The following is an 18,310-nucleotide window of genomic DNA, read 5'->3' on the forward strand; positions in this document are numbered from 1 at the left end:
CAAGTTTTAATGAGACCAAACTCACATTTCAAATGCAGAACATTATCATGTAAGAAATGGATGACAGTAAAGGGAACCCTTTCATAGTAGAACAAGAAGTTGCGCAAGGATTGACAACTCTTCCGTTTTAGCATTTAAGCCCACCAATTAGTGAGAATTGGAATTATAACCCAGAACAACCCAGAAAACAGGAAGAACATATTCAGCAGTTATTGCAATTCACTTACCTATGGTGTAATTTATCCTGGATAAATCAGGACAGTTCCAAAAAAACTATTCAAACATTTAGTGCGCAGCGATAATTTTAGAAAAAAATGTATTAATTTAGGGAACATGACAACTAAGAAAAAAATAAGCACATTTTTCCTGCAGAATTTTAGAACTACAAAAATCTATCTGCCGAAGGAAATACAATCATATAACACAGATAATACCCTCTTAACTCTAATTCGGAGCTCTAATTCGGAGCTTTCTCTTTGCCTTCATTACCAACAGCATCAGCGACTAGAGCCATGGGTCTCTGATCAATTACCTCATCAATTATCCCAAACTCCTTTGCCTCATCTGGAGTCATAAAATAATCCCTATCCATATTCTTCTGAATTATGTCCACAGATTGTCCTGTATGCTTCGAATACAAAGCATTGAGTGCATCCCAAACCCGGACAATCTGTTTTGTGTGAATTGTCATATCCTTTGCCTGCCCGCTGTAACCCCCAGAAGGCTGGTGAATCATAACTGTCGCATTCGGGAGTGACCGCCTCTCACCCTTGGCACCAGCTGCTAAGAGAAGAGAAGCCATTGATGCAGCTTGACCCAAACATGTTGTATTGATTGGGGACCGAATGTACTGCATTGTATCGTATATAGCAAGACCTATACAAAGTATCCAATCAAGAACATTGTAATAATATTAATGATAACATACAACGAAGTCACTATTTGAATATTCCATCACAAACTTCCTATCACTTAAAAAAGGGTTGAACATAGAATTAAAGTACGTAGTATAATGTAATAATATATATCAAAACCACATGAGAAAGGCTCACGTAATCATAGACTATGGGCCACTATCAATCATATGTAAGCAAAATCCCCTATATTATTTTACATCAACTGCTTCAATAGGCACTGTAATAACTACAGTTTCTGGTGATATTCATGGACTCAATATCAGCACATTCCTCTTATGAATCATCTACAGTCAAGAAATATTATGCAATCAATTAAGATTTTTTTTTTCAGTAATTTGAATCAAGAAAAATCTCAGGGTTACTTGTTAAGTCACAACATGAATTATTATCCTTGAAGTCATTACAAGAAGTTTAAACCTTATATATCCACATAGAAATAGATTTAAATCCTTAATGAATCAGAATATTATTAGAATAATAAATATTCAGAAGAATACAAATTAAAAGAAATTACAACAAAACAATAAAATTACTTTTAATTTATTTTTATCTGACAACCGAGAGTTCATTAACTAGGCAGCAAGCAGTGCCGCCCTTCCCTCTGTCAGCTCTCTCTAGAAGTAGTTTCTTACAGTCTGCTGTAAAAACCCAACAGCAGAACTAAACAGAAACAGAACAAGAAGCTACAAACTTCCAGCCCAAAATTGAAAGACAAAAACAACCAGAAAACAACAACATAAAACCGGCCCAGGAGAGCAAATACCTCAGAACTGCCATGCAGGGAAGCTCAAAAGGGTAGCAGATCAGTTATTGCCAATAAAGCTTTATACCCTGAATGATGTGAGCACAAATCTCTTCAATATTTGCGCTTTCTGACTATAAAGAACAGAGTTGATTTCCAGATGTGGTAAACTGAGGAAAAGTTTACTCATTATCTCCTGAACTTCTTGGATGCCTTGACAGCCAACTTACTTCATTCATCATGCAGACACCCTCATAGATCTTTGAAAATTTGCAATTGATAAAGACATGATCCCTGTTTTCAACCATTTCATCACAAAATAAACAGCCAGAGTTTATTTATTTTCCCAAAGAAAACATCTTTCCAAGAGTGGGTAGTCTATCCAAAGCAGCCAGCCAAGCTAAGAAGAAGTATGTGGGAACAGCCTCCTTGAACCAGACTCTAAGCAGACTTAAAATAAAAAGATCCCCGAGTTATATTCCACCGAATTATATTCCATCCGATCTTATCCAATTTATTTGGACTTGAATGATTTTTAACATTTCCTTTCAAGCATCTGGCATTAGGGGATAGCCTTCTAGGCCATTTCCAAACTTCAATGCTCCAAAAAAATCTGAAACTTCAGCATTCAAAGGCAGTCCCAGTTCCATAAGAAAATTTGAAACAAATGTACCACACGATGGAGACAGATGATGCTAATTATCCTGGAGGAAAAAAAATTATGCATCTAGCCTTGCTTCTGACATCCAAAATTTCCCCCCAAGACCATGTGCTATTCAAGACAGGTTAGATAGACCAAATACTTCCCCCTTTAAAGATAAAAGTATGTATCCATATCACCCACAGAAATTTTTTTGAGCAAATGAACCAGAGGAGCCTTAGAGCAGTTATCTCCCTCCATTCAGAGATTAACTTTAGACCAAGACCACCTTCCTCTGCAAGTTACAACTATCTTCCCATTCGACCTTGCAATAGATTGGGTTCCAATCATTGCCATCCCATAAAAAAGCTTTCAGCTTTCTTTCTAGCTCTTGAATGACACAGTTTGAAATAAAAAAACTGAAGACCAATAACCCTGAATATGAAGAACAGACTTAATTAGCTGAAGTCTACCAACACAAGTGAGGAACTTGTTTGTCTAAAAACATAAATTCTAGTTGATAGACTTTCAACCAAGGCATCACAACCCTTCTTTGAACCCTCTTTGTTACTAAAGGAACACCAAGATATCTAACTGGAAAAATACCCACCTTAACACCCAAAATTTTAATAATCCCCATCAATGTATTTTCAGGAATTTCAGAACATTACCCTGGCTTATTAGGACAATACTGAAGACCGGTCATCAAGTAGAAAAGATGATGAACATTCTTTATACAAACAGCAGTTCTTGCATCCCCTTGGAAGAATAAGGAGATCATCAGAAAATCCCAGGTTTGTAAGTTTAATTTTGTTGCATTTGTGATGATAAAAGAAATACCTTGATCACCAGCATTATATAAGGGGAGAGAGGGTCCCCTTTTCTATGACCCTTCTCTACTTCGAAGAATCCCTGAGATGGACCATTAATAACAATTGAGAAAAAAGGAGAGGAAACACTCTCACCCATTTTATTAAATTTGGGAGGAGTTTCAATAATTTCCATGAGGCAGAACATAAACTCCCAACAAACAGAATCAAAAGCTTTTTTTTATCAACTATAAGAGCAAATCTTGCAAGGCCATGATCCAGGTGATAAAGATGCAGCCATTCTTGGGCAAGTAAAACAATATCCTGAATATTTGTTCCTTTTGTAAAAGCTATCCGATATAAGCCAACAAAAGAAGATAAGCTTTTCTGTAATCTGTTTGCCATACTACTTATATATAATATTACAGCAAGAAATTGGCCTGAAATCACTTGGATAAGAAGGATTTTTTACTTTAGGCACAAAGCAATCAAGGTAGCATTTACTTGCTTTAAAAGTTTACCATCCTTGAAGAATGATTTAATAGCCATAGAAACATCCTTTCCCACAAAATTCCAGCAGTTCTATAAAACATGGCAGTAAAACCATCAGGACCAGGGGATTTGTCATCTGGAAAAGAGAAAATCACTCTTTTAATTTCCTCATCATTGACTTCTTTAATCAGCAAACTTTTATCTTCATCAGCACAAGAAAATTTAAAAGTAGGTTTCAAATAAGAAGAATTACAAGTAATGACCTCCTTATTTGATTTACCCAGTATGCTTGAATATAAGGAAATCAATTCCTTTGAAATATCTTCAAAAGTTGAAAGTTTCCCCCCATTTGAGTCATGAAGAAGTCTGATCTAGTTCCTTGTCGTCTTATCTCTGCATGTCATGGAGAAAAAATTATTGTTTCTGTCACCAAGTCCAGTGCACTCTGTATTTTTGGCTCAGCAGATCCTCCTCAGCCTTCAACATATAAATATACCACTGAATTTTTTGATTTAGTAGAGACGAACCAATACTTCCATTAAGAAATTGAATATGAGAATGGCTACCCCTCCTTTATCCTTTTGAGTCTGTTGCTGACATCAGATAAGTGCATCTTATGGGATTCAATCAAAGAAATTTTGAGAAGTGTTAGCTTCTGATAAAGAGATTACATAGGAGTCCCAATGGAGTAATGTTCCAAGCAATCCAGACAAGATCAAGGAAATCCTTATGCTTAGTCCAGAAGTTTAGAAACTTGAAAGAACTTTTTAAAGGAGCTTTTTGGCTAGAAAACATGCTGATCAGAATGGAGCAAGGATCAGAAAGTCCAGGAGAGAGAACTTCCGAAATCATATCTAGAAAATTCATTTGAGCAGAATTTGAAACCATGAATCTATCCAATTTTCTAGCAATAAAACCTTCCTGCCTTCTATTTGATCAAGAAGATTAAAGACCAAAAAAAGGATAATCTTCAAGTCCAGATTTACTCAAAAAGCTTCTGAAATCCTTAACTCCAGCCCAATTTCCAGCAGTAATGCCATTTGCGCTTCCTGTTGCCCATCTAATAGTGTCGAAATCTCCTAGGACAGGCCAAGAAGATTCATCAATTCTATAAAGTTACCCTGAAATTGAACAAGCACAGTAGATTCTTAACCCTTATGGAGACCAATAGGTGGCGGTTGGAGACATCTGGTCTTCCCAGAGGGATTTGAGTTTAAGGGATTGAAAAAATTGTCTGACGCAGCTGCAGTCATCGGGCAATGCCTGCTGCCTCCCTCCTGGGAGCCCAAGGTTTCAACTTTCACTCCCCCTTCCCACAGCTCAAACCAGGATAGCATGAAGTCTTCAGCCCCCTATTTAGCTCCTTCAACTTTGACGATTCCAACAGCATACCACTCATGCCCCCACTGTGGTAGACCCTTTCAAATGCTCCCCAGAAGCAACCAGCCAAAAGGGCCACTCTAAGCTGGGATGAAGATTGGAGGCACTCAATCCTTTGCGAATATTGTTAAGAAGAGCAGGAGTTTCTCTGATTTTGGTTTCTGTACTAAAGCCAGCCAACCCAAAGCTTTTTTCCTCCTTTGTTCTCATGACGGACTTGAAGAAGGGTTCTGGCAATTTGTTTGAGGGGAATCTTCTCTTTGGCCTCCCAGCTTTTAAACCCTCTTCAACAGCTGATCCCAATGCTTTCAGTTCCTTCACTCTCCATGAAGGTCCAGCCAAGGCTGCGGGGTTGGTGGTTGATCTCTGGAACACCATCTCACAGGTCCACCCTTCTCCTCAGCTTGTGGCACCCCAAGATATTGAGAAGGAGAACACACAGGATGCGATCACTGATTTATCCTTGATCGCAGCCCCCCACCCCGCTCTTTGAGGCTGTGCATTATAGCCCCAATTTCATGGCGTTGTTTGGTTCTAGTCTGGAGAGCACACAATTAAGGGAGGTGATCTCTAATTAGGTGTTACGGAAGGTGAAATTGGTTAGCAAAATTATTGGGGTATCGTTTGAGGGGTTTAAATATAGGCTTTGAGATTGTTTAAGGAAATTGAGAGAGAGAGAGAGAAGGGAGGAGTCACAACCCAACTCCAGAAAACCGATGGGCAGCAACAGGAAATTGGACATGAACAAGGAGCTAAAACGTGTGAAATGTTTAGTTAATTATGATAAACCAGGGTTGCATGATTAAATAATATTAAGGAAAATCATCTATTGGAACATGAGGGGGCTGAATGACAAATCCAAAAGAAGTGTAATAAGGTCCTTTCTCAAGGATTGGAGAAGCCGCATTGTTTGCTTATAGGAGACCAAAGTGCAAAATACAAATCTTCTTTTAACCGGAGATCTTTGGGGACAGGAGACCTGTGGATGGGTTTCCCTTGGTGTTACTAGTAACGCTAGAGGCATCCTTGTTATGTGGAATCTTAATGTTGTGAAGTTGTTGGATCATTCCATCAACTCCTTTTCAATATCAAGTTTGTTCAAAAACCCGGATGACAATTTTCTTTGGACTCCACTGAGGCCTACGACCAAGTAAAGGATGCCCTAGATATCTTGTTTGGGGCAGAGCTCTTGGAGATTAAAATTCATTGGGATGCTCCTTGGGTTATTGGTGGAGATTTCAGCATTATGCTTTTTCCCCATGAAAGAAATGGAGTCGGAGTGAAGAGTAGTTGCATAGGATAGTTTTTGGACTTCATTAATGTGAATGCCTTCATCGATCTTCCATTCATTAGGGAGACTTTTACTTGGTCCTAGATTCCTTATCTCTGTAGATTGCAACATTCACTATTCCAAAGCTGCTCAAGGACTCCTTCCCTATGCTTATTGACACAAGAGGTGTCAAATGGGGGCCAACCCCTTTCGGCTTTGAAAACAGGTGGTTAAGCACAATGGTTTCAAAGACCTCATTAAGAATTGTTGGTCCTAGTTCTAGGTTGAGGGGAATGGTATCTTTGTGCTAGCATCAAAACTGAAGGGGTTGAAAGAAAAGCTCAAGGTGTGGAATAAGAGCACCTTTGGAAATATTCAAGCAAAAAAGACTACCATTCTTAACGACATCAAGGATGTTGACGAGCAGACAATGGTCGAGGGTTCAGTACCAAAGGAAGGGAAAAAATGGGTATTGCTGAAGAAGCAAGTGTCAAAGTTCATTAGCCTTGAAGAGATCGCCTAGAGGCAGAAATATAGAGCCTTATGGCTCAAGGAGGGTGATCAAAACACTGATTTTCCACCGGACTACAAATGCTCACCGCAAGTTGAACACCATTTCGAGCATAGAAATCAAAAAGAATGCCTTGGTTGAGGAAGGGGAAATCAAAAGAGACATTTGTAAGTTTTACAAAGCCATGTATTTCAAAACTGAAAACAAGAGACTATTGTGGACAGAATTAATTTTAAATCGCTTAGCCCTTCTACCGTAGACGGGATAAAGAGACCCTTTGAAGAAGTTAAGATCCTCCAAGCTATCAAAGATTGCAATGGTGAGGAAGCACCTAGCCCAGATTGTTTCTCCTTATCCTTTTTTAGTCTAATTGAGACACTCTCAAACAATACTTTATCGGGACCTCTTTAGATCAAGTAGATTTGTGCACAACATTAATACCATGTTTCTTACTCTAATTTCGAGGAAATCTGGAGTTTTTAACATCAAGCACTTTTGTCTAATCAGCCTAGCGGAGAGTATGTAAAAGATTCTTGCTAAATTCCTTGCTATAAGGATCAAAAGAATCATTCAAAAAGTTATCGAGCATCACCAACATGACAATACCTCAGTAGAGTTGGGGCCAAAAATGTTACACATAAGATGTAGTACTTTCTGTTTGAACCAAGACCCCAATAACTCATAAGCAAGAGATTATTCGCATTTTGAGACACCACCCTATCTTCTCCAAGGTAAGAGAAGAAAGCATTCCAAAGATAAGATGCCAACCAACAATGTAGCAAAAGGTGAGCATTTGTTTCGTTGGACTCTACACGCATCATGCACATGTGTGGACAGGAGAAGACCGCCACTCCTTAATAAGCTTCCCAAAACCTTCTTGTTTAAGCTACATGTTTTCAAAGCAAAAAGGAGTTGATCCCCAATTTATTCTCCCAGTGTCCAGCAAAATGGGAAGTGGTCAGCTGTAGGCCTAGGGAAGAGCTCTTAGGTGACTTTGTGAAAGTATTCCTTCGAACTCATCAAGATTAAAAACATGTCAATTTGCGAGAAAGAACGGGTCTCTCTTGAATTGGACCAAGTAAAAGGGCCCCTATTGAGAGGGAGGTCAATAAAGAGCATTCACATTAAGGAAGTAAGAAAATCGTTCATGCCTGCAGTCCTTGTGGTCCCCCAATTCCATTCATGAGGGAAAAACACCATGTTGAAATCCCCTCTGATAACCCAAGAAGCATCAAATCTTGTTTTAACTTCATAAAGCTCACTCCTATATACCTGTCTATAAGGTCCTTCACCAGATCCTTGCATTCCAGTAAAAAGCCAAAAATAGATGCCATCCAACTTCTTGAAGAGCTAGGATACAGAGAAGGCTTCAGGTGTGCGTTCTATTAATTCAACTGCATCTTCCTTCCTATAACCAAGAGTCAACAGGCTTAAGGCAAATCCAGCTGCAATTATTATATACTCAAATGCTGGTAATAAGGTTCTTTTCAAGAGTATCCAACTTGGTTTCCTGCAGGCAAAGCAAATCACATCCCCTTTCCATTCTTCAAAAAACACTTCACATCAGACCTTTTAGCTTTATCACTAACACCCCTAACATTCCAAGAGATAAGCATTGATTTCATAAGTCTAGCAAAAAACCCCTGCTGCAGCTAGCTTCCTTGGGTCTGAATAACTCCCATCCTGTCATGGTTTACCAAAAATTCCAGTATCTCTTATCTTTCTTCTTGTTACTCACACTCATCTTAAAGTTTAGCTTGCCTGCCTCTCTTCTTTTTTAAAAATTTCCTCGCATAAGCTCATAGCTTTTTTCCCTCAGAATCGTCAAACAAGATTCCAAAGGCTTTGGTCACCATTTTGACCTTCCAAAGAGCTAGTTAAGAACACATTCTTGAACAGATTACCGTCACAGTCAATGCATCTGACTTTGTAGTCCAAGAATGCCTGATCATGCACCAGCATCAGGAAATTACATGTCCACTTAGTTGTAGTCCAAGAGTGCCTTATCATGCACCAGTATCAAGGAATTATTAGGGAGTTTGGGAGAAAAATGCACCAGTATCAGGGAGTTTGGGAGAAAAACGCACTAGTATCAGGAGCCATTTCAACTTGTAATTTCACATTGACCATTTTCATCTAACATGCAAATATCAACAGCAAATTATTGTGATTATCCTCAAGGTTCCCAATCCCAATAAAGTAGGTGAATTCCCAATTTTAACATCAATGTAGAGCCTGTTTCTTGGACTCTTCTATGACTTGAACATTTTGTTCCCTTGCATTTGCTTGTCTGACGAAGACAGCATCATGTGGTCTACCAGCTACATAATAAATGGAGTTTTCATTTCCAAATTGCTAATCCATTACAACAATAAATTCAAGGTCACTTGCAATTTCCTCATTTTTCTGACCATAGGTGCAGTCCATAACAACAACAATTTCTATTTCAACCTTGATAGGCTGTTTTGCCAATTCAGGTTGACTTGCAACTTCCTCTCTTCTGTGATCATATGCATAGTTCATAACAACTCCTATTTAATCCTCAATAAGCTGTTTTGAAATTGGAAGCTCATGTTGTCCAAAATGAAAAATCTTTCCTCTATTGAGATGGAAGAGGATCTCATTCAAATTCGTGAGGCAAGACTGTAATTTTTGAAAAATTGCAGGTGATGAACAGGCTCTGGTGCATGGTGATCGTGGTTTTCTTTGATACCAAATTGATGTAGGACAGGAACAAAAAATCAGATGCAGTGTGAGAGAGAGAGAGAGAGAGTTGAGGGGTAGAAATAGAACGAGGAGAAGAATAAGAAATAAGAAAATGCCATAGCCACTTCCCACTAAGGAAATGTTTTTAGACACCAAAATATCTAGTAGACCCAGGCCTCCCTCCCTTCTAGACCTACTCACAATGTTCTACCCTACTCAATGATCTCTCTCCCGCTCATCATCGCCCGACCACAAGAAATCCATGAAATTCCCAGAGGAATTAAGGTTCCAAACACACTTATCTCTCCCCACGAGGACACAAAAATAATCACGTTGATAGGCAAAGAAGCAAGCTCATTAGTTTTTCCCTCAATCAGAATCCTCCCAAAATGAAAATCCCCTGAAAGGCCACCCTCTTGCAAAATGAGGAAGGCTGCAATAGGAGACTTATGAAGATTAAATAAAAAAAATAAATGAAGGAAACCAACAACCAAATACAAATTCCCAATCCAACTGTACTCCTTTCTTCCTTTAATATAGTTCTTTGTTTGTTAAAAGAAAGGGATAAGAAAAGGACTACCAGACAGAACAGAGAACAAAAATAGAGCAGGAAGATCAGAAACAGAGTAGAAATATATACAGAGGATAGAAGAGAAATGAGGAAGAGGAAAAAGGAAGAAAGGGGAAGAGAGGAAGATGCTGCATGAGAGAGAGAAAGAGAGTCGAACTGCAATGGAAATTCTGATTTAAAATTACAATTGATAATTGATCTAATACAATACGAACAGATTATTTATAGGCCCAACAATACAACTAAAACAATCAAAAATAACCCCAGAGTACCTAAAATACACAAAAATAAACCTAAATTAACTAAACTTCTAACATATCTAAATTTACTAATTTAAAACCAATTTCTTATTTCTAAATCTTCAAACAAAATATGGTCACATAAACTCAGTCACAAGCTATCCTCCATAGAGAGGTTTTCATAACTTTCCTAATCATCACATACTCTGTCAAGTAAAATAATTCATAAGCAATCCTCCATGAAGGTGTTTTCATAACTTTCCTAATCATCACATACTCTTTTTGGCAAAGCTTCAGGGTCAGGTACTTCCCTCTCAGTCTTGCAAGAGTCAAACAAGTTAGTTTCTGCCCTGGCATAAGGCTCGGAGGGCGCTTGTCCAACATCCTTAGCTGAAACAGGGAGTTTGCTCGGCCCTGGGTTGGGAAAAAGATTAAGGTCACGTTTGGTTCGCGGAATGCCTATTCCCAATAATAGATTAGTTTTAATAGGTCAGTTACAATTAGTTATACAATAAATTATTTTGTTCCTATAAAGCAAATGACAACGTGAAACTTTTTATAAACTTATAGTAAGGAATAGATAAGGAATAACTATTCCAAAATTTCATCATGTGGCTGTCTATTCCTTTGATATTACATCATGAATGATATAATTAGGATTTAGGAATATGTAAAGAATAGTTGTTCCCTCGATTATCAAATTTTAAACTATATTGTATCTTATTCCAAGAAAGACTATTCTACCTAACCAAATGAGCCGAGAGGTTCAGTGCAGTCCATTGCCTTTTCAGGAGTCAAAGGGATGTGCTTTCAGGCTGAGAAAAGCAAAGGAAGGTCTTGGGCCAAAGAGAAAGCTCTCATCTAAGTCCTTTAAACAACTGAACTCTCTTGAGCCTAGGAAAGGGCAGCCCATTTCTTTCAAAATTTGAATCAGAATAGATCTTGCCCATGTTCAAGATCCCCATGATCATTCAAGCAAAAGAGCACATGGGTACCATCATTGTCTTCAAGCTCACTGAATGTGCAGGAGTTGTCCTCAGGAAGTCACTGATGCAGCAGCCACTGTGAGGACAGGAGCCCACTGACTCCATGGGAATCTGGATCTTAGTTTCTTTCTAGGATAAAATGTCCTTCACTGTTGCAGTTCAGGGTGAAGCAACCAACAATCTCCACTGGAGATCAGACTCATTAGCATTTTTGCTTCGGCCTATGAACAATTCATTGACCCAATTCCTCTGCAGCTGTTGAGATATTCTGCCACCCCTTGGAGTTGAAGCAATGTACCACCATCCACCTGTGTTAATCTCTGTCAGGCTAAGAACCTGCCAAACTTGTTCTTTCTGAGTTGGAGCATTAGGGTCTTCTCTCTTTTCCTCTTCCTTCTAACTTCCAAACCATGAGGGAGATTTGTTGGTGGCCCAGAAGCCAGCCCAAGTGAAAAACCAGTCAACCTCTCCCACTTCCATGAATGATGGAAACCCTTTTCACCCTATGATGTTCAGTGACCTGGAGTAGATTGGCCTGATCTCCATTAAATTTCAAGTTGAATGACTTCCTTTCCACAACCATCAACCTTCATCGTCACCTCATATGGGAGGGTTGGCTAGCTCAAGCTGGCAGTGGATAAGATGCATTTGGATGACTTTCTTATTTTAAATTTTTTTAAAAAAATTGTTAAGAATATCTTTTAAGTTCTATTTCAGATTTACATGATAATCTTATTCTTAATTTTTCTTCATTAAAATGAGTACAAAACAATTTCATCCATAAATGTGAATTCTAGATATTAAAATATAGTGGTATCAGGTTGCCAAAACAATCTCATTTTCGTGGGAGTTGAAAACCTACAAATGAAATTGAAAACCAACAATGCAAATAACAAATGCATTGCAGCCACCTATTTCTTATTGTGCAGTAAGAAATCCAGAGAAAAAAAAACAAAAACAAAAATTCCAGCCACTTAATGTTATGCTTAGTTCGCTAGATGGAATGGACTAGGAATCAAATGATGATTGTAAATAAGAAAATGTGTTGCCATCACAAGCAAAAAATCATGCAAAAATTTTTATGGAATAGATAAGAACAACCATCCCAAAATATTGGGAATGTCTATTCCTATCCTAATGAAATCATTAATTTCTTAGAATTCTTTACTTGGAAAATAGTTGTGGAAACTTGATGGTTGAGGGGTAGATCGGTGTCTTATTTAAGGAAAAAACAGGATATGGTTGGAGTGGCCTTATGAGGAGGAGATTAGGAAGGCAGTTTTTTGTATAGTTCCTGGACCTCTCATGGCTTGAATGTGTTTTTCCTACAGCGATGGTCAAGCATGACTTGTTGAGAGTTTGCAGGAATTTCATAGTGATAGGTGATTCCTGAAAATTAATTCCACTTTCATCACTTAGTTCCCAAAAAGGATCACCCATTGAGATGTATAATTTTACACCTATCAGTTAGACTACCAGTGCATGTAACATTGTTGATAAGGTTCTTACAGTCTAGCAGGGAGGTTTTGGCTCATATTATTTCTCGTTCTAAGTCCACATATATTGGTGGGGATGTTATTCTTGTAGCAAACTACGTTGTTGAAGATGGTAGGAGTAAGAGAAAGATATTTTTTTTTAAGTTAGATTTTAAGAAGGCTTATGATAGAGTGAATTGGCTTTCCTAAATAGTGTTAGATCGGAAGGATTTTGGGTTGAGATGGAGAGGTTGAATTAGAGATTGTCTTTCTTGATCATCCTTTTCAGTAATTAAAAATGGGGCACCCAGAATTTGATTTCAGCTTCTTCAGGAGGTGAAAAAAGGGGGTCTATAATCTCCTTTTCTTTTTATTCTTGTTGTTGATGTTCTGAGTAGCAAGAGGACTGATAGCACAACTGTTTAGCAATTGCAATTCTCTGATGATACCATCTTTTTGAGTCTGATGAATGATGATAGGTCTTCTTCTTGTAATATTCTTACCATACTACAGGTTTTTGAGTTGATGTCAGGGCTAAAGCTTACTTGGATAAGTGTGGTTTAGTTGCTATTAATCTGAGTCACAGGCTGGTTTCTAGATTTGCTACCCTTGTGGGTTCTGCAATTGTGGATTATGGTATTTTGCAGTGGCCTTTCACTTATCTCGACGTGCCTTTGTGTTGCAATCCACTTTACGCTGCTTTGGGATCCATTTATTTTATAGACCCATTTTGGTCCGCCCCGTGACCTAGAGGTCACAGGTTCGAGGTGTGGAAACGGCCTCTTGCAAAAATGCAGGGTAAGGCTGCGTACTATAGATCCATTGTGCTCCATCCCTTCCCCAGACCCCACATACGCAGGAGCTTTGTGCATCAGGCTGCCCTTTTTTTTTTATTGTGGTCCGCCACTTCCCCGGACCCCGCATAAGCAGGAGCTTTGTGCACCGGGCTGCCCTTTTTTTCTTTTTCTAAAGCGTTCAAGTGGTTAAAAGGGCATTCATTTTTCTTTGGGAGCTCATGAACTCTAATCTCAGGATTGTCTTTCATCTAGTCTTTATAATTTTGTTTGCATTAACTGTTCCTGCAGGAGTTGCAGCTAGAATGGAAAGGATTATGAGGGGCTTTTCCTTTGATCAGGTTTTTTTTGGGGGGGGGGGGGGGGTTGGGAGGTTGTCTGTAGTATGTTGGTCTAGGTCCGTGGAGGGGATCCGATCTCGGGAATTTGGTGTCTAAAAACATTGCACTTCTGGTTAAGTGGTTATGATGCTTTCCTTTGGAAATTCATTCTCCTTGGCATAAGGTTATCAAAGGTGAATTTGGTTTGCAAGTGAATGGATGGGATGCTAATATTGAAAATAAAGTTTCTCATGACAGCCCATGGAAATTTATCTCAAAAGCTTTTACCTTTTTTTAATTCCTTGTATGAGGTATAAAAAGGGAAATGGTTCTAGAGTCAATTTTTGTGATGCTTTCCCTTTGGCTTCTATTCTCTTCTTATAATAGTATTTCAGGATCTTCACTTTCGTAGGAATCTCAATCACAAGAAGGCTGTACAGCTCTCTATGCTGCTTAGTTCGTTGGATTCTTCTTCAGCCTTCACATGGAGTGGGGTGGTAGGATTGGATTTTGGATGAGGCCAGTGTGTTCTCTGGAATTTTTTTGTACCTCTTTAATCCGTTCCTCAAATATTTTTCCACTGAAAAATATTTTCAGGAAAGCCAAGGGCCTGTTAAGTAGCAGGAAAAAAATATTTTTTTATATTTTGTTTTTTAAAGAATTACAAAAAAGTCAGCTTATTTTTCCATTTTCAACATTTGTATATAAAATGGAAAATAATAAAAAGTTTTGGCACTAATCAATTGTGGAGAATAGTTTTATTTTCCATTTCCAATTTGTCAAAAAATTACAAAAGTGTCCATCTTGTTTTCCAATTTTCTAAATTTGTATAGGACATGTTTTTATTTCTTTATTGGTTTCTCGTTTCTTATATAATTTTTGGAAAATGAAAAACAAGGCATCTTTTCTTAATATTTTGAAAGTCTAGGAAATGAAAAATGAAAATTGTTGTCCACAACTAAACAAATTTTCAACCTTTTTAAAACAAATCTTGTACAACTAAAAAATAAGCTAGTATTTCTATAATTCTTTGAAAAGATAAAAAAGGAAAATGAAAATTGTTTTTCACAACTAAAGGCCATAAGAGGTAAGGTCGTCCTCAAGGTTAAAGCCTTTGTCTGAAGGGCCATTCTTAATAGATTAAACACACACACAAAAATAATTAATTAAAAAATAGAAGAAAAATGTAGCAAATTAGAAGACCCTACAAGGTCTTGTCTCCTTATACTATAGTGATGAGTTACAACAGTGGTGAGTCCCATGTTCATCTGTTTCTTCACTGTCATATTGTTTGAAGCTAGCAGAATAGACTCTTTGGTTGATTTGGTGGGTGCTGGGTCAGTCCCAAGTCCCAACTCTTGAAAACTTTTTTTGCTGACAGCTTTTAGCTGTTTTGCAAGTAAAAGGGCTGCAAGGAAATTATGGCTGTGTGCATATTTTGCTATCCTTTGGATGATTTGGCTGGAGAAAAATGCTTGCATTTTTAATGATTGTTCTATACCTACTGATTTCATGTAGGACAGGATTTTAAGTTTTTTGCATCATTTTGAATCTTCTCTTCTGGATGCTGTCGGAGTATTGTTTCTCTTATCTACGGCACAATTGGTTGGCAATGCTAGCTTCATCTTTTTTATTTGTTTTGTCTCCTATAATTCTTGTTTATATTTTTTAGAAGGATTTCTAGTCTTCCTTGTATATTATTATTTCCTCTACAAAAAAGTTCCTTTCCTATCAAAAAATCCTATTCCATGTTATTACATTGACACAAATGCTTTCACGAGTGACCTTATTTTTATGAGAATTATTTTTATATCCTTATATAATTTCTATTCCATTCCCATCCTATTCCATTCCGTAAACCAAATGAAACCTGACAAAAATCTAGTATCATGTTTTATGTGTGGGCATGTAGGTCGTAAAGCATTTTAACGCATCATCAGAATCATCACATTGAACTCAAGAACAATATGGAGCCAATAACAAATTTTATGAAGTAAATGTGAATTTAAATTTTATTGAACTTGTGAGGAACATTTGATAAAAATGAAATTAGAATTGAAAGCGGAGAAGGGAGAGACCTGCTGTGACGGCGCCGCCGGGGGAGTTGAGGTACATGTGGATGGGCTTTGAGGGGTTCTCGGACTCAAGGAAGAGGAGCTGGGCGACGACGACATGGGCGGTGTCGTCAGCAATGGGACCATTGATGCAGATGATTCGCTCCTTGAGGAGGCGAGAGAAGATGTCGTAGGCTCGTTCTCCTCTGGAGGAGTGCTCTATCACCATTGGGATCAGACCGTAGGACCGCGACCATGACCGTGGCTCCAGTGGACTCGAAACCTCGATCACCCCATTCCTCCTGCTCACCACTGCACCCAGCTTCTTGGTCGTCCATCTTAGGCCCCCAATCATGGCTTCAATTGAATTCCAGAGAGAGCAAGAGTGGGGCGGGGAGTAGGGTTTTGTCTGGGGAGAAACACGGCCTTACGGGTACAGGCATGGTTTTAAGAACCGGACCCTGGGAAAGCCGGTCTGACCGAGCGAAAGTCAAGCATGATACATATACATGATTAGAAACATTTAGTTCGTATAGATGGCTGAATTTCTATAGTTTCAAATTTCTTTATTTTAATTTTTTTATAATTCTTTCTTTATTTCACTTATAACATGTTATTAAGTCTTTAATGATATAGCATAATTTTTTAAGTTTCGTTGATATTATTCCAAGGTAGGAATCTTATTTTTTATTTTTTTTTACATTTGTTATCTATATAACTTTTTTTTTTTTATCAAACTATATTTATGCGTTAACTATATCTCTTTTCTTGAATATGTGTTCTTAAATGTTTTTATATTAAAATATATGTGAGAATAACATTTTCATTTTAATATTTACCTAACTTTGAATTTTTATTTATTTTTCAAAGTGACTTTATGACGTCAAACCTCACAAAACTTGAATTCGTTGCCCTTAATATTTCTGGAAGAAATTATCTGCCATGAGTACTTGATGTTAAGATTCACCTTAGTGTTATGAATCTTTGAAGTACAATTGAAGAAAAAAATCAAACATCCTTGTGGGATTGCGCAAAGGCAATAATTTTCCTTCGACGCCATTTACAAGAAGAATTGAAAATTGAGTACCTTACTATTAAGGATCCATTAGTCATTTGAAACAACTTAAAGGAGAAATATGAATACAAAAAAACGATAATTCTTCCAAAAGCTCGATGTGATTGGATATACTTACGACTTCAAGATTTTAAAACTGTAAATGAATATAATTCAGTTTTGTTCAAAATTAGTTTTCAATTGAAGTTATGTGGAGAAAAAATTACCAATGATGATATGTTATAAAAAACATATTTGACTTTTCATGTCTCGAATGTGCTCCTGCAGTAACAATATCGAGAGCATAGATTTACAAAATATTCTGAGCTAATTTCTTGTTTACTTGTGGCTGAACAAAATAATGAGTTTTTCAATCTCATCCAACTAACTCAACATCATTCCCTAAAGTGAATGTGACATTTTCTCAAAGTTGTGGACGAGGTCGTGGTGGTAAAAGGGGTCGTGGTAGGAAAAATTGTTGGACTTATAATGATCATCCTTCAAAGTTTGAAAGTAAAAGTGCTGAAAAGATTCAAAGGAAATGAACAAATAATGAAGAAAGTTTTGAACAAAAAATAACAATGTGTAAAATAATAACAATATTTGTTATAGGTGTGGAACAAAAGGTCATTGGTCTCAAATATGTCGCACTCCTAAACACCTAATTAATCTTTACAAGGCATCGTTAAAAGGAAAAGGGAAAAATGTTGAAGTGAATTTGTCTGAACCCATTGATACTAAGTATGAGTCTCCTTTGGATGTTGATTTTGATGTTTCTTATTTTTTTGAGGATTCTAGTGGCAAAATTGATCATTTGATTGCGGATGGAAATGTCTACTATTAAATTATCTTCATGTTTATGTTATTTTGAAAAAAATAATTTATGTAATTTTTAAAAATTTTACATATAATATGTTTGGTAATATTTTTTTATCTTTCTTAATTTTTAAATTTTATTTTTCATTTACTAGATCATACAAAATAAACTTGATAAAATGGAGGATGACATGTGTTTGGTGGACAGTAGCACGACTCACACAATTCTTCGTGTTAAAAAATATTTCTTGCAATTAACATTAACTGAAATTAATGTTAATACAATATCTGACTCTACAAATGTAATAAAGGGCTCTGGAAAAGTTCACATTTGTTTCCAAATGGGACAAAATTGTACATTGATAATGCGTTATATTCTAGTAGATCCCGAAGAAATCAACTAAGTTTTAAAGATATATGTCGCAATGGATATTATGTTGAAACCAAAAATGAAGGAGATATGGAATATCTTTTTATTACATCTACAGTTTCAAACCAGGAGATCATATTAGAAAATTTTTCAAGTTTTTCATC

The 18,310-nt window shown here is 37.2% G+C and overlaps 1 protein-coding gene across 1 annotated transcript; it reads right to left on the reverse strand.

The window, feature by feature from the left end:
- Window positions 1–302: 302 nt before the first annotated feature.
- Window positions 303–16,407, reverse strand: LOC131153021 (ATP-dependent Clp protease proteolytic subunit 2, mitochondrial). The gene is made up of 2 exons (XM_058105034.1): window positions 15,931–16,407; window positions 303–876 (listed from the first exon to the last, which is right to left on the reverse strand). The coding sequence occupies exons 1-2, from the start codon at window positions 16,259–16,261 to the stop codon at window positions 458–460; spliced, it is 750 nt and encodes a 249-aa protein (XP_057961017.1). The 5' UTR covers window positions 16,262–16,407; the 3' UTR covers window positions 303–457.
- Window positions 16,408–18,310: the final 1,903 nt, after the last annotated feature.

This window comes from Malania oleifera, chromosome 4 (assembly GCF_029873635.1).
Source record: "Malania oleifera isolate guangnan ecotype guangnan chromosome 4, ASM2987363v1, whole genome shotgun sequence".
Taxonomy (NCBI): domain Eukaryota; kingdom Viridiplantae; phylum Streptophyta; class Magnoliopsida; order Santalales; family Ximeniaceae; genus Malania; species Malania oleifera.

Bases quoted from the DNA above. Each gene is read 5' to 3' on its own strand.
- LOC131153021 (XM_058105034.1), bottom strand. From the start codon at position 16,261: ATGATTGGGGGCCTAAGATGGACGACCAAGAAGCTGGGTGCAGTGGTG. The intron at 877-15,930 runs GTCTCTCCCTTC...TACTTTGTATAG, and splicing joins CGGCGGCGCCGTCACAGCAG to GTCTTGCTATATACGATACA.